Source organism: Schistocerca gregaria, chromosome 7, assembly GCF_023897955.1.
Source record: "Schistocerca gregaria isolate iqSchGreg1 chromosome 7, iqSchGreg1.2, whole genome shotgun sequence".
In the NCBI taxonomy this organism is placed as follows: domain Eukaryota; kingdom Metazoa; phylum Arthropoda; class Insecta; order Orthoptera; family Acrididae; genus Schistocerca; species Schistocerca gregaria.
In genome coordinates, this window is record NC_064926.1 from 377,441,640 (window position 1) to 377,466,238 (window position 24,599).

General features: G+C 42.9%; 1 protein-coding gene and 1 non-coding gene across 2 annotated transcripts in view; one reads left to right on the forward strand and one right to left on the reverse strand.

Annotated features, from left to right (window-relative positions):
* The window catches only part of LOC126282164 (bumetanide-sensitive sodium-(potassium)-chloride cotransporter-like), a 562,271-nt gene that overhangs the window by 533,750 nt on the left and 3,922 nt on the right, over positions 1 to 24,599 (forward strand). Inside the window, exons 16-18 of the mRNA XM_049981684.1 lie at positions 4,343 to 4,678; positions 6,356 to 6,470; positions 23,065 to 23,222. Coding sequence (XP_049837641.1) covers positions 4,343 to 4,678; positions 6,356 to 6,470; positions 23,065 to 23,222 — 609 coding nt within the window. The remainder of the gene's footprint in view (positions 1 to 4,342; positions 4,679 to 6,355; positions 6,471 to 23,064; positions 23,223 to 24,599) is intronic.
* On the reverse strand, positions 9,035 to 9,109 carry Trnas-cga (transfer RNA serine (anticodon CGA)). The gene has a single exon. It is a non-coding gene; the product is annotated as a tRNA-Ser (tRNA).

Sequence of the window (24,599 nt, forward strand, 5' to 3'; positions counted from 1 at the left end):
CACCTTTTAACAAATTGCACCCTGGTATGAATCATTTCACAATAAAGAGTACACATATAAATTACCAAAATCACAACACACTAATACTTAATACAACAAGACACGATATCGATAAAGCAGCCTCTCTAAATTGTCCAGCCTTACAATACAAGGAACATGAATTAATAGACACAAATGACAACACACAGTAGAAGGAGAATACGAGAATACCCAAGAAAAGTCTTACCAGAGAATCAGATCCTAAAATGCACCCAGCTAACGCTGACACCTTACTCAATACTAGACAGGCAACACAAGAGTGACAAAATCCACAGGAAAACCAACATATGTATACTGCTGCAAGAAGAAAATAGAAAGAGTAAAGCAGTGAAATGCGACAGCAATGGCAAATAAAATGTCACACACTTCGACCACACATAACTTTTTCAACTGATTATACTAGGTCCAAAAGTGGCCTCATAGCGTTTTACAAACGTAATCAACAGGTGGCTTAAGTAGGCCAGCCATGACACAATCGCATGCACTACACGCTAGCACGGATCACACCAACATGCTCTCTTCTAACTGTCGTGTATGAAGACACGCCACCGCAACCAGTTCTTCACTTCTGGCCGCGCTGTGTTTTCTGGATCCGCGAAGTCAAGCACCGTCCACTACTCTGGCCAGAATAATGCTGTCCCTCCAGCAGGTCGCCTCGCTGCACCTCGGCACGATTCCTGGTTCACCTCTCCAGGCAACTGTTTTCGTGGTCCAAATTGCTAGTAGTGCTCTCCTTCGTTGGCCTTTCCATACTCTCCACTGAGGCTGTCCATCCGATGACGACAGCAGCTGCCCCGTCCTCCACTTACCTGGAGTGGCACTACACTGTCTACTCGCTGAGACATTCACGCTGATACACAAACTCGGCCAATGTGCCACAAATAGCCACAGTGACGCACTGACGTACGCCGCTGCCCATGGCCCCCAGCTGCTCGCTCGAAAATTTTGTTATCTCCTCAGTTACAGTCACCAGATTCCCCACTGCAGCTCCCTGCGGCAGCCATGCCAATCCACAAACAAGTTCATCCCGTGTGCCATGAATGGCTCCAGTGCCACACTGACAACTTGTCCACCACAGTCCATGGCCACCAGGCGCTAGCTCCAAAATTTTGTTGTCACTACAGTTTCAGTCACCAGACTCCCCACTGAAACTATCAGAGGCTGCCACGCTGACAGACAAATAAGGTCAGCTGGTGTGCCATGAATGGACCCGTTGCCACATTGACAACTTGTCCACCATTGTCCATGGCCCTCAGATGCTGGCTCCAAGATTTTGTTGTCACTACAGTTCTAGTCACTAGACTACCAATTGCAAGTCCTTAAGCCAGCCATGCCAGTACATAAACAAGCTTGGCCGGTGTGTCATGAATGGCACTGGTGCTGCACTGATGACTTGTCCACCACTGTGTGTGGCCCCCAGGTGCTGACTCCAAGATTTTGTTTTCACTACACTTCTGGTAGCCAGACTGCATACTACTGTGCCACACATCCACAGCTTCCTTAGACGTGATTGTAAATGGACGAAACTCGCTAATATGCATGCGCCCACTGGAAAAAGGGGCACATAAGCTGAACTACCGCCACTGCTACATATGGAGAGCATCAACTGTGTGGAGAACTAGCAATCCATGGTATAAGTGAAATACCTGGTGTACATAAAGTCCGGAAAGATTTTCAATTATTTATTCCACAAGAACCAAACATTATACAGATATCATACATATGTCATTTTGAAGACAAACCCTGAAAGCTTTTTTTTTTCATGCACGCCACCACAGCGTAGTTTGGTAATTTGCCGACAGTCAGCGCTAGTCGCAAACATGACGAGTTCTGGTGTGGAGCGAGCTTTTTGTGTGCTAGAGTTCGACAAAAACAACTGTGCTGCAACTTTTCAACAGATTTTTAGCACCAAGTACGTTAAGAAGCCACCAACAAGGAAGGCTGTTTACCACTGTCCCAACAAATTTGTTACTACGGGTTGCTTGTTCTCGGCAAAGATAAGCCGACGTCCCAATGTGTGTGGAGTGAATGTGGAGCGCGTACGAGCCATTCTTCATTCTTCTTTGCCGAGAGCACTGTCACTGGGTATTCCTACTTGGACATGTTGCAGCAATGGCTGATGCCTCAAATGGAATCGGACTCTCCGTTCATCTTTCAGCAAGATGGGGCTGCACCCCATTTACATCTTGAAGTTCGTAGGTACCTGAACACGGAGGTGCCGCATCGATAGATCAACCGTGCTACAGTCGGGGACTGTTGTTTCATGAAATGGCCTCCCCAATCACCATATCTCACTCCATGTGACTTTTTTCTGTGGGGACACATTAAAGATCTGGTGTATGTACCGCCTCCACAACGTGATGCAGCAGAGCTCTGGGAGAGAATATGGGAAGCGACTGTCACAGTTGACGATGCCCTGCTGGGACGGGTATGGCAAGAATTCGATGACAGTATTGACGTCTGCCTAGTCACTCATGGTTCGCATTTTGAATGTTCGTAAAAAAAGAAAAAAAAACTTGAAGAGTTTCTCTTTAAAATGGAATATGTATGACATCTGTACAATGTTTAGTTCTTGTACAGTAAATAATTGAAAGTCTTCCCGCACTTTATGTACACCCTGTATAGAAACAAACAAAACATTAAACCAGGCAGTTCGCCGCTTCTCCTCGGAGGATGCCTTCCGCAGTCGAAGGCGAAACGTCAGGGGAGAGTTTTATGTATGACCACGGCATCTCAGCCCGGAAGTGTTAAGTGATGACAACAGCTGCCGTGAAAGCCTTTATTCTATGATCAAAACATCAAACGCTAAATATACTAAGAGACTGCATCGTGCTGTGCCACACAACCACAGCTTCCTTCGATGGGGTTGTACAGCGACAAAACTCGCTAATATGCATGCCTCCAACGGGAAAAGGGACGCATAACCTGTGCTGTCGACATCGCTAGGTATGGAGGGAATGAAGTGCTTTGTGAATCAGCAATCCATGACACAAATGGAAATATAGTAACAAACAAAACAACAAATGGTAAATATGCTATGTCCTCTTTTGTTGCATTGGCTCATTTTCATCGCAGTAGTTCCATCTAGTAGCTAAAAATACTTGAGTATCTGTTGCAGGCGAAGACAGGCGTTATGTAATGGCTGTTCAACACAATCCATTTATATATCTACTCTCCTTCCCACTTTAGTGCCTTCTGAACCTTTTGCTTCTTTTTTCTTCTTCTTCCACGTTTTCTTCTTCCCTGTCGTAATTTATTTATTTATTCTTTGCCCATGTACTCCAGCTGAAAATGCAGCTGAGAGTATTGGGTGTGTCATACAATAGGCTATTAACATCAAACTTGATTTCATTATATATAAATGAAACAAATAATTAAACAGAAATAGTCCATAATCATACAAAGGTATTACATGTTTCACATTATATGTACACACAAATCCAAACAACAAACAGAAATGATAATTTTTTAAAGGTACATTTCAGTATTGATATAACATATTTAGTATTGACTCAAACTGTATATACATTTCTCTGCGAGATATAGTTTCAAATGATTTTTAAAACATTTTAGATCTGTTTCTTTTTTAATGATTTTGGGGAGTTTATCAAAAAACATTTTATCTGCTTCTTCTGGGGCACTCATAGACAGTTTTAGATTTCTGTTTCTCATGTAGTAATTTTCATTTCCTCTTGTACCGTGTTTGTGTACATCTTTATTTAGGAGGTGTTTATCGCTTGACCTTACCGCCATTATGCTTTGGTATATGTACAGTGAATATATTGTCATAATATTATAGCGTACAAAAGCTTGCCTACAGGTCTGTCTTGGTGGTGTTTTTGCAATGCATCTCACTGCCCTTTTCTGAATTGTGAATATTCTTTTTAGGTAGCCAGCTTGTGCACTTCCCCATATATGAACTGAATAAGACAAATGTGGGAAGACAGGTCCATAATACATTGATCTGAGGACTTCAACATCCACAGTCTTAGCTGTATTATGCATGGTGAAGATCTGTTTGTTTATCTTTTTACACAGTGCATCTCTCTCCTCTTTTTCATTCGCTCTTCCCATTTTCTTTCGCTCCTCCTCACTCTGTTTTGCCAGTCATGAAAGCGTGTGCGCACGGAAATGGCACCCGGGGCGGACGTACCGACTGGCACACCCTAGCTGTGCCGCTGGTCACCCCTCCCTCGCCCCTTCACCGTGCTCAGATCTCACACTCTCCTCTCTTCTCATCAACGCTCGCGCCCTGAGTGTCGCTGACTCTCTCGAGGTGTCGCCGACTCTGCTCCCTGCGCAGTGGCGCGCGACTTGGCTGACCTGGAGCAGGCGGACGAGAGCTCGGACTGCGACTGCGGGCCCGGCGACGCCGTCAGCGCCGACCCGGACCCGGACCGCGACGCCGACCCCGGCGCGCTCTCCTCGGTGGCGGCCGACGACTCGCCGGCGGCGTCGGCGTCGCCCGCGGGCAGGGCCGCCAACGGCGTGTCGCGGCGCATGCGCCGCTGGGGAAGCCAGCTGTTCCTGGGGCCCACCGGCGAGCCGCTCAGCCCCGAGCTGCTGGCGCGCCTCACGCGCTTCCGCCAGAAGCAGCCCAAGGGCTACATCGACGTCTGGTGGCTCTACGACGATGGCGGTAAGCTCCTCCGCTCCGGTTACCTCTCTTTGCTTTACCCAATACAACGCGATAACAGAACTTCACAATGTTTTCGCTTCAGTTACTTCATTTTTACACAGACCGTTTTATAACAGGTACAGTAGAAAGGTCGCAACACCTAGCAACAGACTCTTTCATCCTAGCCTATCTCGATATTACGCAAATTCTATTTTTGGTATATAAAACTTGTTTACAACAACAGCACAACATTGCTATTTGATCGATAATTACATACATACCGTATAATCCGACTGAAACTGTATTTTAGGATTCCTGTAAGAAATCCACATTTCGAATAGTGGAACTACACTACTGGGCATTAAAATTGCTACACCACGAAGATGACGTGCTACAGACGCGAAATTTAACCGACAGGTAGAAGATACTGTGATATGTAAATGATTAGCTTTTCAGAGCATTCACACGAAGTTGGCGCCGGTGGCCACACCTTCAACGTTCCGACATGAGGAAAGTTTCCAACCCATTTCTCATCCACAAACAGCAGTTTACCGTCGTTGCCTGGTGAAACGTTGTTGTGATGCCTCGTGTATGGAGGAGAAATGCGTACAATCACGTTCCGACTTTGATAAAGGTCGGATTGCAGCCTATCGCGATTGCGGTTTATCGTATCGCGACATTGCTGCTCGCGTTGGTCAAGATCCAATGACTGTTAGCAGAATATGGGATCGGTGGTTTCAGGAGGGTAATACGGAACGCCGTGCTGGATCCCAACGGCTTCGTATCACTAGCAGTCGAGATGACAGGCATCTCATCCGCATGGCTGCAACGGATCGGACAGCCACGTCTCGGTCCCTGAGTCAACAGATGGGTACGTTTGCAAGACAGCAACCATCTGGACGAACAGTTCCACGACGTTTGCAGCAGCATGGACTATCAGCTCGGACACCATGGCTGCGGTTACCCTTGACGCTGCATCACAGACAGTAGCGCCTGCGATGGTGTACTCAACGACGAACCTGGGTGCACGAATGGCAAAACGTCATTTTTCGGATGAATCCAGGTTCTGTTTACAGCATCATGATGGTCGCATCCGTGTTTGGCGACATCGCGGTGAACGCACATTGGAAGCGTGTATTCGTCATCGCCATACTGGCGTATCACCCGGACTTCTGGTCACTGGAGACGAGATATGGTGCATCGCTTAGAACCCGAATTAGAACGACAAAGTGTCTCGTGGAAGCATGCAGGATCGACTGCGTGAAATGGACGGTCGACACATGCACTTGCTTGCTCTGTCCTCAGGTGGGTACACGTTTGCGTTCTTGTATTGGAGAGTTTGGGGCCTCACCGCTCTTATAGGGACTGCATCTTCCTCTCCAGGCAATGACATTACGATTTTTTTACCAGTTTCCGGCTCGTTTCTTTTTGTATGCAACTCCTACTGTTAACACGCTGCCGAAAATGTCTCTATGCTCGAACTGAGTGGTCATTTTTCGGAGGAACCATCCCAAAATTTGTCTTAACCGATGTAGGCAAATCATGAGATACCTAAATCTGGATGGCCAGACATGGATTTGGGCCGCCGATCTCCGATCGCTAAATGTAGAAATGTTGTTGAGTGCCTACGCGGCATTATGTTCCAATTTTCGACACTATTAATCAGTACACTGTCTAACAGATGTGCCTTATTTCCAGGTTTAACGCTACTGATTCCATACATCCTGAGCACGAGGTCACCGTTCTCTGGTTGCAAGCTGAGGATTTTTTCGTTAGCGAGCAGCAAAAACGAACTCGACAGAGAGCAGAGAAAGTAAGCACCGTACATTTTCTAACTATACCACGAATGTTACCCATTTTGAATGTTTATGTTCCAGTCCTTTATCACAGTAACATTTTTATGAAATCAGAGGAGATTCTAAGCACAGAGAGTGTCAAAAATTGCATACATATTTCAGGGAAACAAATTAAGTGGGTAGAGATGATAGAAAAAAATTCATATCTACACTTACGCTCCGCAAGCCACCACATGGAGTCTGGCGGAGGGTACTATCTGGTCCACTGTCACTTCCCTCTTTTGGCAAACGATTCGAAGGAAGAACGATTGCTGGAAGTTGTAAGCCGCAGTGTGAGCAGGAATCTCCCTGATGTTCTTGATAGCGAGATACACAGGTTGAAGCAATATGTTGATTGACCCTTCCAAGTGACCCTTCCAGGAACGTACGATCTCGTAAGTTTAACACCAAAGCACATCGGGTTACAGGATTCTTCGGTTGCAGCGTCAGCCACTACAATTGGCTGAGAGTCACCGTCACTCTTTCGTGCTTACTGAATGAATCTGTAAAGAAACGTGTTGCTCTTCTTTGGTTCTTTTCTGTTTCCTCTCTCATCTGGTACAGATGCCGGATTGTCGAGTAATATTAAAGTATTTGTGGAAGGAGGGTTTCGTTAGGCTACTTCCTTTGTGTTCAGATCACAATTCCTGGCGATTCTTCCGATAAATCGCAGTCTGGCATCTGCCTTACCTGCGACTAGTTTTATGTTGTCTTCCACTTTCAGTCGCTCCTAATGCATAGCATAGATATTTGGTGGATGCAACTGTTTCCAGTGTTTGTTCCGCAATTGTGTAATCATACAGTAATGGGATCTTTCTGCCTGTTTGAGCGCAATACGTTGCATTTGTGGGTGCATTGCTAATCCGTGCATATATATAATCACGCTCTTACGGATACACCCTATATATCTGACGTCAGGCTATTGTAGAATTTTGGAACATGTTTTATGCTCATGTATTCTGACATTCTGACGTTTCTGGAGGGACCAATAATCTTCCCTGCAGGAATCATCATGGGTTCTGAAAACAACGACCGTCTTTAACCCAGCTCGCTCTGTTCGTCCACAAGGCCCAGGAAGCAGCAGATGTCGACAGACAGGTTGATTCTGTGTTCCTTGACTTGCGGAAGGAGTTTATACAGTTCAACACTGTCGCCTAGTGAACAAAATACAAGCTCACGAAAAAATTTCTAGCAAAGAGAACAAAAACAGCATGCATTCTCAAGGGAGAGATATCTTTAGACTTAAAGGAACACGACCATTACTTTTCACTTTATGGGAAACGTGTTGCTCTTCTTTGGATCTTTTCTACCTCCTCTGTCATCTGGTACAGACGCCGGATAGTCCCTCCAGGGAAACATTGAGAAAATTTAGAAAACCGGCATCTGAAGATGAGTGGAGAATGGCTCCACTGCCGCCAACGTAATTTTCGCCCAAGGACCATGGAGACAAGAAACGTTAGGGCTCTTATGAAGGCATATAGAGAGTTGTTTTTCCCTTGCTCTGTCTGCGAGTGGAAAAGGAAAGGAAATGATCAGCAGTAGTGCAACGTAGCCTCCGCCAAGCACCACCATAAGGTGACTTGCGGATTATGTATGTAGATGTGGATGTACAGTGATTCTTGTCCTTGCCATCGTGTGGAACTGTCCATTTCCCCGGCCTAAAAGCACCTCATGATGACCATGACGAAATCATTCTTGTCCATTGGTATACCCAAGAAACTAGCAGCCATCTGTAGCGCTTCAGTAGATGCAGATTTCACAACATTTTTCATTTAATAAACTGAACTACTTCCTTTGTTAGGTTGACGGCGGCATCTCGTAATTTGTTAAATCCGCGTATTATTTAAACATCGCATTCGTAAGGACTTCAAATATCTCGTGGGTCTTACAACACTGACGAGTTCAGGTACCCTATTTTCGATCTCCTAAACCGAACCGTATTCTGATACCCAAAATTTCTACCAGTTTGAAAAAACCGTTGGTGTCCTTCCCTGCTTTCGTACAATCTTGCACCATAATTTTCATAACTAAAATGAGATTGAGACTGATTGGGTCAAGTCGGAAATTTCATTTCAGTGACTGCCGAGCTTTACCTACCTTGAGTGTGAATTTTACATGTTTCGCTTCTCTTTGGAGAATTTGTTTTTTTACTTTATATGATACATCAGCAATGTATATAAAAGACAGTGTGTAATCTAAACGTTTAAAACAATCGATTTGCTTTAATACTGAACTGTTTGATAAATTTGGTTTCTAATAGGCACTTTCCCTCAAAGAAAATGATTTAACTTTTCGTTATTGGGACTACCTTACAACAAGTGTTTTTTTTATATATATAACCTTAGATGCTGAACAGAGTATTTCTGTTCGTCTTCAGCATTGGTAAAGAATTTGATCAATTGCTTGTACTATGGCGACGAATGTGTTGCTACCTTGAAACTGTATGTTGCCATCAGGAACTGTTCATGTTTCCAGAATGAGATTTTCACTCTGCAGCGGAGTGTGCGCGCTGATATGAAACTTCCTGGCAGATTAAAACTGTGTGCCGGGCCGAGACTCGAACTCGGGACCTTTGCCTTTCGCGGGCAAGTGCTCTACCAACTGAGCTACCCAAGCACGACTCACGCCCCGTCCTCAGAGCTTTACTTTTGCCAGTACCTCGTCTCCTACCTTCCAAACTTTACAGAAGCTCTCCTGCTTCTGTAAAGGAGAGCTTCTGTACAGTTTCGAAGATACGAGACGAGGTACTGGGAGAAGTAAATCTGTGAGGACGGGGCGTGAGTCGTGCTTGGGTAGTTCAGTTGGTAGAGCACTTGCCCGCGAAAGGCAAAGGTCCCGAGTTCGAGTCTCTGCCCGGCACACAGTTTTAATCTGCCAGGAAGTTTCACTGTTCATGTTCGTTACAGAAACACTGATACAATTGTTGAGTACCTTAGTGATAAGGGACAAATTGGTAGTAGCACACAATTTATTGGCCAACATTCAGAAAATTCTATTCCTCGTGTCATTGCTCAACATTGCTGTCCAAAATTTAAGGACGAAAATAGCTTTCGCATGATGTGTCACTGCCAAGTAACGTAGTTCGATGAACTTTGGGACTAATCTTAGAAAGAACTAATGAAGATATTACAGAACGTAACTGAGAGAAATACCTAATGAGATGAACTAAAATGACACTTTTATTCAGAGACAGTAACTACACTGAAGTCACTGCGATTTACGATGGTCCTTCTGACATTACAAACTACGAGATATGGTTCTTCATAGGTGGTGTGATCACAAAAAAAATGGTTCAAATGGCTCTGAGCACTATGGGACTCAACTGCTGTGGTCATTAGTCCCCTAGAACTTAGAACTACTTAAACCTAACTAACCTAAGGACATCACACACATCCATGCCCGAGGCAGGATTCGAACCTGCGACCGTAGCAGTCGCACGGTTCCGGACTGCGCGCCTAGAACCGCGAGACCACCGCGGTGTGATCACAGCGGACGACATTGCATGCTCTACGACATGCTACAATTTTGGTTGGCAAAAAGTTCTTGTGGAAAGATGTTCCATTCCTCCACCGGCGTGGATGGTCGTTGGTGCGTGTGGACGTGCTTCAGTATGTCTCCCAGACGTACCCCGCACATTTTTGATGAACTGTAGGTCAGGACATCGGCCAGGCCAGTCTTTTGGCTGAACAACCTTTCGTTCCACGAGCGCCTCCACGTGGGCAGTTCGATGCGGATGCGAACTGTCATCCATAGAAATGAAGTCGCGACCGAATGCATCCCTGAAAAGACGCGCATGGGGAAGGAGTACAGTGTCACAGTAACGTTGACCGATGAGTGCATGGTGCTCAAACATTCGGAGGTCAGCATGCCTATGCAACATTACACCTTCCTAGACCATACCTCCAGGATACCAAAACGGTCATGTTCAACAATGCTGGACGTATCCTCAGATGGCGAGATGTGGGTAGACGAAATGCACCCAGGAACACCGTCGAACATGATGGTATTGGTAGTCCAGGTTGTATGTTGTGACGAGGCATAATATTGCATGGGACTGCTGACGTCCGTATCTTGGAACATGCTACACTATCAACTTTATTTTCACATTCTACTCTTTCCCCACGTCTTTTCAGGGATACATTCGGCCCTGATTTCATTTTTATGAATAACAATGCGCAACCGCATCGAACTGCGCACGTGGAGGCGCTCTTGGAACGAGAGGGTATTGGGCCGTTGGACTGACCTGTCCGCACTCCCGACTTAATCCCATCGAGTACAGTGAGACGCCTTGGGCACACAACGGCCCACCACAAGAAATATTACTAACCTTGTGGCCAGCACTCGGACACATGGCAGAGAATGCATTGCCTTCATTGGTGATCCCACATCGTTATTAAGAATCATGTCTCGTCGTTGGCTCCATGGGATCATCATCGATGTCAGCGTAATTATAATGTTTTTGAATACAAGTGTCATCTCTGTTCATCTCATTGCGTATTTATTTCCGTTAGCTTCTGTACTATATCGTAACAGTTATTTCCATGTATGGTCAAAGTTTCATCGAATTATGTGCCAGTAACACATCGTTCGAAAGTGATCTGATTACAAATTACATCATTTATAAAATTTCAATATGTTTTTTCTTTTTGTTTTGTTTATGGAGTTGTGTTCTGTCTATGCAAGTATATGAATAGCAGTTAATGGCGTAGACATAACACACCTCCATGAACTTTGCAGCAACTAAGGAGCGACGAAAAACTAAAAGAAAAAAAATTATTTCTGTTTATCTATCAAATTCTTTCTCATAATGAATGAACGCAATATGTGTTCCTCTATGAAAGCTTTCATGGTTTTGAGTTCTAAGTTTCAATCAGAAAAAAACTTTTACTTTCGAAAACCACTTTGTTCTTCATCTACTAATTTTTTGTACTGATTTCTCAGTTCAGTACTTTTTAAATTCATTAAAAATTTTAATCTTCTATTGTCATCGAAATATTTGAAGAATGCAATATTAAATCTATCTGTACATTATGTTTTATTATTTCTATACGACTTCAGACTTCAGTCACTGTTAGTAATAGGAAGTAGTACAATTATAGTTCATTATTATCATCAACCACCTTCGACAAGTTTGTAAAATTTGTGCACAAAATCCTTGTAATTTAAAGCTTGAATAATGTTACATTACCGGATACAACAAAACCTGCGAGAGACGACGCACTGCCGTTATATACAAAGAACTCGCTGCATTTTACAGTTGATTTTCCCTGATGTTGTTATAACTATTAACAGACTTAATTAAACAATATTGCTCAATATTACGTCTAGAACAGATCTTTGCAGACCAGTATTCCATGAAACTCTTGTAATGTCTCCAGCTGGCGTCACTCACCAAAGATAAATGTATCATCTCTTTATTTCACATTCCTATCACATTCCCATATAATCTCATGAATTTGTATTTTCAAGTAGGAGAGTCAATAATCGGAACACGTATCACCCTTCGTGCCCCTAACCTTGCGAAAAAATTAAATGGCGCCAAAGCGTTTTCAGTATCAGCAGCCGATACCCATCAGCAGATGTATCCACTTGAGATAACCAGTGGCAATATCTTCTCGACAGTTAGCAGTTCTCATTACGTCTTTATACTACTTATCAGTGTTTTGCAATACTGCCGTCGAGAAAAGCGTATTAAGAGTCTTTCCTGTACAGATAAGAAATATACTGTACCATTTTATAATTAGCTGCTTATCAGGCCCTCACGTGAAAAAAAGACAAACAACAGCACTCCATCCCTATCGGCTTTAAAGTGGTTGTTTCACGTGCTTTAGAAAATTACACAGGATATAGGCTACCCTGCCAACCGATTGATATAATCAAATTGTGTATAGTCCCGCTTCACAGCTATTACCATCCTAACAAAGGGCTGCCAGTGCAAAAACAATATTGCAGCTACGTTGCGGGACGTCGAATATTCTTCACTTACATTTATTACCAAGATTTATTCGTTATTTATTGGAGTCGTAAACAAATACGATACATGGTAATTGCCAAACCAAAAGAGACGAAGAATTATTAAGCTACACTACTGTTGCCCAAAATTTTACAACATCAATTCCGCTCAGAGCCGCGAGCAGAAAATCTCCTTCCATGCAAGATGCTGGGCATAGTTGACAGACCAGCACGTGTTCCATGAGGTGTTCTGCTCTGCAGTGACAGTTGGTGGTATCCACGGAAAGTGCCATTTCTGGAGTTTACTCCGGGTCTTCCAACTTCAGAACGAAGGCGGCTGACTGAGCTCCAAATGATCCAATTCTGTTCCTGCCCAGGTGGGAGGGTTTCCGAAATGGGTGACCAGATTGAGTGAGTAATTGTCAAGTCGAGAAATTCACAGGTGTGTGCCTCATGTAACTGCTATTGTTCACAACACTGAGGTGGTCTTGATGAAACTTCTTCTGGACCTCATACTTGTCGCTACTGGAAAGTTCCCATCTAATGAATGGTTTTCCTAATAAGCCTGATCAGTTCCCTTCACATTAGCGGCTACTTCACAAAGAATAACTGGTGGCCCTAAGCCTGCCGGTAGAGTTCTACAAGTGGCGTAGGTTTCAAACACCCTGTAATAAGCCTACACGTTTCGTTTGGTGCCTTGCCTTCTTTGTTTGTGTTGGTAGATCTGCACCAAACTGGGAACGCTTGCTGTTGCTAGTGCCGTCGTTCTCAAGGTTTGCTGTCGACAGCCACACGGTATACCAGTGATCTTGCGGCGGGTATTCAATAAAATCCTGTTATTTGATCGGACTTTCATGGGGAGTATTGATTTTCATGTGTAGTAGTGCTTTTAAGATAGGTCAAGGTAGCTGTTTCGAGGCGAGCATTTCATCTTCCATCAATGCTTAGCGTCAAGGCAGACACAAACCTTTCATCAGCTTGCCACGGTTTTTTTTTTCTTTTTGTAGGAGTGGGGGGCTGGAAATATTTTAAATATTTAAAACTACGTTGAGTGAATTTCTAATCTAGTTGTTATGGCGAGAGAGAAATATAAATTTGAGATACCTGATGGATAGCCCTTAAAATTGTGTGCTTGCATCAGTTAAGAAATGCTGGTGGTGACAAAAATTATTGTCTACACCTGCATATGTACTCAGCAAATTGCTGTAGAGTCTGTGGTGGGGAGTACTTCGTATTCATACTAGCGGTTATCTGTCTTAGTCTATTCGCGTACTGAGTGAGGGAAAATGACTATCCATGTAACTGTTTCAGCACCCTAAACTCTGTTATCTGATTCTCTTGGTCCCTATGCGCTATATACAGAGTGTTTGAAAACGCTGTAGAAACAGAACCATGTTACGAGTAAGAATGAAGTCAGATTTTATCAGTGTATTGTTGACGCGGAGGGAAACGCCATACAACAACAAAATTTAACGATAATTTTACCAGTAGATGACGCTGTGCGCCTTAACGTAAATCAGGTCGTCGAGAAATGACAGATGAATAGCAATACGACAGCTATGATTTGAGTTGTACATTACACCATCCGTACTGGTAATCTGCATCACTGCACAAATTCGGCAGTCAACATTTGTGGCACTGTTCGTTATCTAAGCCAAAGCGGGAAGGTCGCTCGCCACCGGAGGGGAAAAATCGGTTTTTAACTATCCTGAAGCCAAAACCTCATAAAAAGCAAAATGATATCGGTCTTCTGTCCAGAAACCAAAAATCGGATAAAAAGTAAAATGATATCGCTTTCTAACTGTCTTGAGACTGGCGCAAGACATGTTCAGTATGCTGTCCATCGTTTTCTGCCAAAAGTTGAAAAAAAAAAACAGCATGTTTCACTACAGATTGGAGTGTCTCGGGGGTCACTTTCAGAACGCGTTTCGCAATACATGCTTTCAATTCAACTACGTTCGTAATTGCAGCACTGAACACATCTTTCAGATAACTCCATAGGCAAAAGTCACACAGATTAAGATCGAGTGGCCACAGTGTAGAGAAATGACGGTTGATAATTCCAGCATTTTAGAAATGCCTCTACAGCAGCCGCGTCACTGGCTATGCAATGTGCGGAGGAGCACCATCTTTTATAAAAACGATCCTATCCACACATTCACACTGTTGAAGGAGTGGAATTCTTGGTGCGCAAAAGACTCTTACAGCGTTTACCACTGACAGTGCACGTAAAAGGGCCTGCCGGACACATCTCCTCGAAAAAATACGGCCCTGCTACAAAGTTGTCCACCCGCACTACACAGTCCTCTTTGCAGAATGAAATAGTGCTGGTTGATGTACGTGCGGATTCTCTGTTGCTCATGTTCTACAGTTTGAAGTATTATATGTCGTTGGAGATGGACATCCGCTTCGTCTGTCCACAGAATGTCCCATGGCCATTAATTGTCCACTTTCACGCGAACAAGAAATTCCAGAGCGAACGTTTGTCTCGCTGGCAGGTCGGCAGGAAGCAACTCCTGAACATGGGTGATTCTGTGCGGATAGCAATGCAGGACGTTTCGTAGGATTTTATGCACCGTGATTGCAGGCATCTCCAACGTTCGAACAGTTCCCTATGCACTGCATGTTTCCACAGCACCGCTTGACCCCCAGTACAGTGCTGTGGCCACATCTTCGCCAGACGTCAGATCAACTGCTTTACTCCCTCTGCCACAATGCACTTCAAAAGAACCTGTTTTTTCGAATTTTGTAATCATTTCCTCCAGACCCTTAAAGCAGGTATCAGACTCGTGCCTTTTTCCATACTGTTGCTGTCTGGAATTTCTGCAGGCCTACTGGTACACCGTCACCATAATTCATGGAGAGAGTCATGTAGGGTGCCTCGGACGCGAAATGAGGAACAACTGTGTGCCGCGCATCTATTGGTGTGCGTATTCTGGCGTTTACAGCTCCATCTGTTGGTCAAATTTTCGTTTTTTTTGTTTTTTTTTTCTATGACTCCCCCCTCCCTCCTCCCCCCTGCGTCAATAATATGCTGTTCAAATTTGTCGACATTCTGAGCAGTGGTTCCCTGTATTGTAGTGGAAAGAGGATTTTTGCACAGTATTTATCCAGTTCTCGAGTTTACCCGACAATACTTCGCGATATCAACATTGTTATTCCTCAATTGATTACCATGAAAGCTATCCTGAGTATATTACACTTTTCTATGGGCTGCACCAAACTGGTAGCTCAGCAGGTTTCTGCTATTATGCCTACTTGATACAAACTCTAAAGGTGTGAACAGTCCTTCAGAATTGGTCGCACTTGCGCCTTCTATCCAGTTTGCTTTACAGATGAATTGCACTCTTCCCAGAACTCTCCCAGCAAATCTAAGTCTTCCATTCGCCTCCCTTACTACTAATTTTGGACATTCGTCCCATTCATGCCGTTTCTTAGCATAACGTGCTGTGATGTACAGTCCGAAGACTGATTTAATGCACCTCTGGTCAGTGTGGCTGAGTGCCATACGTAGGACCGGGATAGATTCCGCCGGCCGGAGTGGCCGCGCGGTTCTAGGCGCTACAGTTTGGAACCGAGCGACCGCTACGGTCGCAGTTCGAATCTTGCCTCGGGCATTGATGTGGGTGATGTCCTTAGGTTAGTTAGGTTTAATTAGTTCTAAGTTCTAGGCGACTGATGACCTCAGAAGTTAAGTCGCATAGTGCTCAGAGCCATTCTTTTATTTTTTTTTAAATAGATTCCCGGTACTGCCAGGGATTTGTCCTTGTTAGAAGGATTGGGACGGTGGTACACTCATCCTCGTGATGCCAGTCTTGGACCTACATCGGTACCATGTCTTCTGAACGACCGGGAGAGAGGTGTGCTAATCCCCACTAACCCATACCGCATCCAAATGATGCAATTGGTACGGGGTGACAAGGCAGTCGCTTAGTCTCAACTGGCCCGTCTATGGCCAGAACGACAGTGCTTTCCCTTGCTTTTTATCTCTATATAACTCCTACAGCGTACATCTATTTCACCTTGCTTATTGTAGTCATGCCTTGCTTTCCGTCTATAGTTTTAGATCTCTACCCCCCCCCCCCCCCACCACCACCACACCCAAAAAAAATGCTTACCAAATTGAGGACACCTTGATGCCTAAGGATGTGTCCTGCTTTTACTCAAGTTGTGCCACAATTTGTTTTTTCCCAAGTTAGGTTCTATACCACTTCATTACTTATTCTATCTACCCATCTAATCTAAACTTCAGCGTTTTTCTGAACTTGAATCCCCTAAACAAATTTTCCTTGATTTGCTTTCCTGTTTGCTTCATATGCAGATGAAGTGACGTCTGGAGAGGCTATACCACTGTCTCATTTCCTTCTCTGGAACTTTTAAGGTTACGTATCTCAACAGATAAAAACGGAAACCCTATAAGATCGCTTTGTTGTCTATCTGCCTGGCCGACTGTTAATAGTCTTTTTTCTCAGCAATGGGTAAACGCATCGAGTTGAAATTTAAGCCATATACTAAGATCTATTGTCCCTTGGCAGAGTAAAACTTTGAAGCTTGTAAGACAATGCAGTCGAAAGATACGTCCACTTGTGTCACTTATTAGAATACTCGCAAATTGAGTCAAAGTCTATAGGGTAGTTCCTGTTGACACAGAATCATGAAATTTGGCAAGAAGCAATGTTTCACAGTACAAGTAAAGGAAAAAATCCAAAAATTATTCATTTGTAATTATATCAAACGGAAAAACATTTCTTTTGTCATTTGTTCTGCAACGTCAAACTTGAAACTAAAACAATCAATAGTTCTGCATTCACGCTGGCCGAGTCGCAACGGTAAAAGTTAAACATCAGGCAAGGAATGACTTTATTGCTCTTATGACGCGTTCCGGACTCTATCCATCATCAGATATCCAGGAGCGATTACTGCATGTGCAGTAATCGCACGTGGATATCTGATGATGGATCAATTCCAAAACGCGTCGTATCAGCAATAAAGTCATTCCTCGTCTGATGTCTGACTGTTACCGTAACGCGTCAGTCAGCCTGAATTCAGAACTACTGGTTATTATGTTATTATAATAATGTTCGCCTCCTTCCTTCATGACTTAATGGCACAATTATATTGTTGTTGTTGTTGTTGTTGTTGTCTTCAGTCCAGAGACTGGTTTGATAAAGCTCTCCATAATACTCTATCCTGTGCAAACTTCGTCTCCAAGTAACTGCTGCAACCTACGTCCTTCTGTATCTGCTTAGTGTATTCATTTCTTGGTTTCCCTCTACGATTTTTACCCTCCACACTGCCGTCCAGTACTAAATTGGTGATTCCTTGATGCCTCAGAAGGTGTCCTACGAACATCGACTTTCTTCTAGTCAAGTTGTGCCACAAATTCCTCTTCTCCCCAATTCTACTCAGAACCTCCTCATTAGTTACGTGATCTACCCATCTAATCTTGAGCATTCTTCTGTGGCACCACATTTCGAAAGGTTCTATCCTCTTCTAGTCTGAACTAGTTATCGTCCATGTTTCACTCCCATTCATGGCTTCACACGATACAAATAGTTTCAGAAAAGACTTCCTGATACTTAAACATATACTTGATGGCAACAAATGTCTTTTCTTCAGAAACTCTTTCCTTGCCATTTCCAGTCTACATTTTATATCCTCTCTACTTCTGCCATCATCAGTTATTTTGCTCCCTAAATAACAAAACTCATCTACTACTTTCAGTGTCTCATTTCCTAATCTTATTCTCTCATCATCACCTCATTTAATTTGACTACATTCCATTATCCTCGTTTTGCTTTTGTTGATGTTCATCTTATATCCTCCTTTCAAGACACTGTCCATTCTGTTCAACTACTCTTCCAGGTCCTTTGCTGCCTCTGACAGAATTACAATGTCATCGGCAAACCTGAAGGTTCTCGTTTCTTCCCCATGGATTTTAATTCCTAATCCAAATTTTTCTTCTGTTTCCTTTACTGCTTGCGCAGTATACAAATTGAATAACATCGGGGGATAGGCTACAAGCCTTTTTCACTCCCTTCCCACCACTGCTTCCCTTTCATGCCCCTCGGCTCTTATAACTGCCATCTGGTTTCTCTACAAATTGTAAATAGCCTTTCTTTCCCTGTATTTGACCCCTGCCACCTTCAGAATTTGAAAGAGAGTATTCCAGTCAACACATTTGTATTACTAAAATTAAAACATTCTCGAAAATCTTGGAATCTTGGGACCGATATCTTGCCAGTGTCAGTATTGGTAACAGGCAAAATGATCGAGATTCTCGTTTCCACGGCCGTCCGCTGTGGCCGAGCGGCTCTTGGCGCTTCAGTCCGGAACCGCGCTGTTGCTACGGTCGCAGGTTCGAATCCTGCATTCGGCGTGGATGTGTGTAATGTCCTTAGGTTAGTTAGGTTTAAGTAGTTCTAAGTCTAGGGGACTGATGACCTCAGATGTTAAGTCCCATAGTGCTTAGAGCCAGTGGAACCATTTATCGATTCCATGAATGGATGAACTCTTTTTATACATAATTAAGTTTCTAAGCAACCCTCAGTGTGTGAACCCTACTCGCACCTGGCCAGTTTCAGTCACTTTCTTATCCCTAGACTCATGTAACTGGTGTCTGATTTCTATACAAGCCATACTCGGCCCAGTCATCTTAATGTGAGCATCTCCTATGTTCGACGTCAGTAATCACTCACAGACGACTGGTGGGAGCATTAGCAGTGGACGGTATATAAAGCGTTGCCAACGGGACGCGGAGAACACTGCAGTCGATGGCACGCTGCGGAGCTGCGTGGTCATTGCCTTTCGAGCCAATGGTGAAAGTATTTCCGAAACAGCTAAGTTTATAAACAGTTTGCGGTCCGCCGTGGTTAAAGTAAATCGCGCACGGCAAAATGGCTCTATCCACAACCGGTGCTGTGACAACTGTGGTATACCACCGCGGTCACAGATAACAGAGCTGAACGACGGTTGCGGAGATGGGGTACGGGCGAATAGATGTGTAAATGGTGAGCAACTGACCGCCCAGATAGAACAAGGGCTACCAACTGTGTCTCTCAAGAACCGTTCAGCAAACGTTGTTGCGAAAGGGCTTCCGCAGCAGGAGATCGGTTCATGCACCCATGCTGACTACCGTTAATCAGTGACGCAGGATGGAGATTGCACCTAAATACCGCACGTGAACGTCCACTGAGTGGCAATAGGTGGCCTTTTCAGATGAAACACGTTATCTTCCGTCGTAGAGATAACCGCTAGCGTGTACGGCGTGAAACGTCTGGAAGGAAACACCCTACACATATTTTAGTCTGGGGAATGTTATCGTGGCATTCCTTCGGAGATCTCCTAATTCTGGAAGGTACAAAGGATCAACACAAGTATACTTCTATGCTTGGGGACTATGTCCAACCCTGCATGCAGATTGTTTTTTCTCGACAATGCACCTTGTCACCCAGTTCGCAGCGTACGTGCGTTCCTCTGGCCACCAAACTCCCCGGTTTTAAATTGAATCGAGAATCTGTGGGATTACCTCGATCAGACTGCTTGTTCCATGGATTCTCAACCGAGAAACCTACAACAGCTGGCCACGGTACTGGAATCGGCACGGCTACATATTCCTGTCGGTACCTTCCAGAGACCCAGTGGCTCTCTTCCTGAATTTCTCTCAACGCTCCTCCCTGCAAAGGTTGATTACTCGTTCTTCTGACAGCGGGTCACATGAAGGTAACTGCGCAATGTAGACAACATTTTGCCCTCTTTTTGTTTTATACCTGTCACCCTCTGAATTTCAAAGGGTATATTACAGTTAACATTTTCAAAAGCCTACTCTAAACCCACAAATGCTATTGAGGTGTTTTGGGCTTAATTTAGCAAATCTTCTAAGATACGTCGTAGTATCAGTATTACCTCTTGTGTTCCTACATTTCTCCGAAAACAGAATTAATCTTCCTCGACGTCGGCTTCTATAAATTTTCCAACCTTCTGTAAGTAATTCGAATCAGTATTTCGCAACCATGACTTAATTAAACTGATAATTTGGTTATATTCGCGTCTATCAGCACCTGCCTTCTTTGGAATAGAATTATTGTATTTTTCTGAAAAGGCGTAATAGACAGCCTTGGATATCACACGAGATACTGAATTTAGTATATGAAAGGAGAAAATTTAGATGTGGAGCAAATGAAACAGACGAAAGGGAATATAAACATCTAAACAGTGAGACCATCAGGAAGTGTAAAATGGGTAAGCAGGAATAGCTAAACAACAAATGTTAATCTATAGAAGTATTTGAAACTAGGAGATAGATGGATACCGCCTACAAAGAAACGAAGTAGACGTTTGGAGGAAAGAGAAGCAGCTGTATGAATATCTAGAGCTCAGATGGAAATCCAGTTCTAAAGAAGAAGGGAAAGTGGAAATATGGAAGAAATATATAAAGGGCTATACCAGGGAAATGAAGACAATATTATGGGATGGACAGAGGAAATAGCTGAAGATGAAATGGCAGATATGATATTGCGAGAATAATTTTAAAGAGTACCCCAAGACCTAAGTGGAAACAAGGCCTCGGAAGTAGTCAACATTCTGTCAGAACAACTGATATTCTTGAGAGAGTCAGCCATGACGAAAGTATTCCATCTGGTATGCAACGCACATGTGATAGCGCGCGATTCTCCTAGACTTCAAGAAGAAGGTAATAATTCCAATTCCGAAGGAGGCTGTTGCTGACAGGTGTGAATATTATCTACCACTACGTGAATAAGACTTGGTTGCAAAATACTAACACAAATTATTTACAGAAGAATGGAATTATAACTGATACTACGGCTTATCTTAGGCAAACCTATGTTTACAGCATTTGTAGACTTAGAGAAAGCTTTTGATAATGTTGAGCAGAATGCATTCTTTGAAGTTACGAAAGCAGCGTGGGTGAAATACAGCGAGGAAAAGGTTATGTACAACTTGTACAGAAAGAAGATGGCAGTTATAAGAGTCTAAGGGCATGAAAGGGAAGCAGTGGTTGAGAAGGAGTGAGACTTAGATCTATACAGTAAGCAAGAAGTAAATGAAACGAAAGAAAAATTTGGGGAAGGAATTAAAGTGCAACGAGGCGTAATAAAAACTTTGAGGTTAGCTGTCAGAAACAGCGAAAGACGGAACAGCAGTTGGACGAAATGGAAAGTGCTTTGAAAGACGAATACATAAAAGCAAAACTAGCGGAATGGGATGAATCTAATTAAATAATGCGATGCTGAGGGTCTTAGGTTACGACATGAGACACTAAAAATAGTAGATGAGTTTTGCTAGTTGGGCAGTAAAATAACTGATGATGTTCAAGCAGACAATGATAAGAAAACTGTTTATGAAGCTGAGAAATTTGTTAACATTCCATGAAAATTTAATTATTAGTCAATCATCTTTAAACCTATTCATGGGGAGTGTAGCCTTGAACGGAAGTGAAAAGAGTACGACAAGCAGTTAAGACAAGAAGAAAATGGAAGCTTTTGAAATGTCGTGCAATAGAGGACTGAATATTAGATGTGTATATCCCGTAACTAATGAGAAAGTACTGAATAAAATTAGGGAGAAAAAAATTTGTGGCTTAACTTGGCTAAAAGAAGGGATCAGTTGATAGGACACATTCTGAGACATCGAGGAATCCTCAGTTTAGTATTGGAGGGAAGGGTGTATGTGTGTGTGTGTGTGTGTGTGTGTGTGTGTGTGTGTGTATGTGTGTGTGTGTGTGTGTGTGTGTGTGTGTGTGTGGGCGCGTGGGGGGGGGGGGGGGGGGATTAAAATGGTTAAAGTGATACAGACCGAGAGACGAATACAGTAAGCAAGTTCAAATGGGTGTGAGTCGCAGTAGTTATTCGAAGAGGCTCGCACAGGATAGAGTAATGTGGATAGCTGCGTCAAACCAATCTTCTTGGACTGAAGACCACAACAACACGAACATTCTTCTTCAGTTCTAAGGGTACTTCACCTGTTGCAAATATCATGCGCATCATATGGAACAGTTTTCCCCACATATGGTTCTGCCAAGGATGTCAATAACCCTGAAACCCAGATGAAATGTCATCTATTTCACATTCTCTGTTTCTTAGTAGTCGGGTTCTTTCAGTTTCTTGTAAGCATTGTCTTGCATTTACTCACATTGAAGATATCTGCCGTTCCTTACAGAAACTGGAAATTTTGCCCAAGTCTTTCTTTACGATCGTCCGAAGATGGGACACTTTTCTGGAGGCACGAACAACTCGCTAGTGCCTCTGACCCCATCTGATAAAATGTTCACGTATATTGAAAACATTAGGGAGTCTGTTAGCTTTATTGGGCCACATAGTATGTTTTCATTTCTGATCAACATTCACAGTCCAGTACTAGGTTCTACTGGTCAAACGTTCTTCTTCAAACAAATCATTTATCTATTGACATATCGGTACGATCCTGTTAGCGTAATACGGATAATAAGGGAATAATAAAATATCCATAAAATGATCTTATATTTCCTAGATCAAGTGTTGAATGCAAATGACCTGTTGTATGTTGAACTTAAACATATATATTTAACATGCACTTATTATTCTAATACAAAAACCTTATAATTAAAATGTTCTGTCACAGTTTAGCTGCGCTCCTGTCAAAATTCCGAATCGACTACAGCGATGTGGTCGTGATACCGAACATCACTCAGCAAGCACAAGAAAAAACAAGATTGGAATTTGAGTCTCTGATCGAGAAATTCAGAATTAACAGCAGTAATGGAGAGAACTCTTCCAACGGTAAGAGCTTCTGGTTGTAATTTTACAATATCACAACACAAAGGATACTACTCTTACATTTTGAACAAACTCTCTAGATTCTAATTAAAAAGATCAATAAACTATGAGTTTATGGTTCTGTGAGTCCATCATTATGAGCAGGTTCCTCAAAAACTACATCTACTACGCATATATTGCATATTCATAGTAACCAACCATTAGCAACTAAGAAAAAACAATTTCATCTGGTATAGTTATTTCAGATGTTTTAAATTTAAATAAAAACACACGATTTGGAGCTTATTTAACAATTCATTTAAGCGACTTTTACCTTTTGTCATTCAAAGTATCACACTGAAACAAAATTAGTAAGTGAACTATTTATATTCTGTGCCAAATACATGGGGCCGAACACCATTTCCTGTGAGATTAATATCGAGATATGTAACAGCACCATTATACCAATTGGTATCAATAGCGCAGAAATATGGGAATTCAGGAAAGCAGATAGAGACAATCCTGACTTCTTTGAAAGAAAGATGATTATATGAATACTAGGTCCAATCAAAGATGGGAAAGAATGGAGACAGCGGAAAAATGGAGGTAAATGTGGCATGGCAGAATGTCAGCGGATCACAAATATGTTCAGGAGCCCCGAATCAACTGAGTTAGCCATGTGAAATGAATAACGGGTGCGCTATGCCAAGAGCTATAACGGAGGGATTTCGTAAAAGATTCAAACGAGCTGGGCATTGAAGGACAGTGTTAAAAAGAAAGTTTTAATTGACATAGATGGCAACTTGAGGTAATGCGTGCTCTTCACAGCCGATGGTCCTAGGATGATGGTTTGATGCTGATGACGATGATGATAATAATATGTGCACTCCCGATCATCTTGAAGCGAACCGTTGAGGGAATTAGGCATTATAGTTGCATATATTCATAAAATTTATAGTCAAAAATGCGTTACAGGTCACGAGGAATAATGGTGTCAATAATTACATTACTAGGAAAAGACGGTAGTCAATCAATAAAAGAGTGAATGATGCTGCTTCCAAAGTCTTTCATCAGTTGCTTAATGATAAAAGATCTGGCAGACGGAAACATTAAATTTGTAAGCAATTTGAAAAAGTGTTCCATGGTTAACTCGTATTCTATGGAAAAATTTTGTTATGAAATTTGTTGTTTACATCGTGAAAAACAATAAGTTACACCAGGCCTTTACCCCTGAATGCATTGAGGTATTAGCTCGTACACCCCAATCCATCATACCCCCCTCCTCCCCCCTCCCCACCATCATCAACTTCAGTTCCTAAGTAAACTTTAGAATTAAAAAGAATTTTCTTTGAACACTTTTACTTGTAAATTGACAATATTGAGTGACTGAGTATTTAGTTT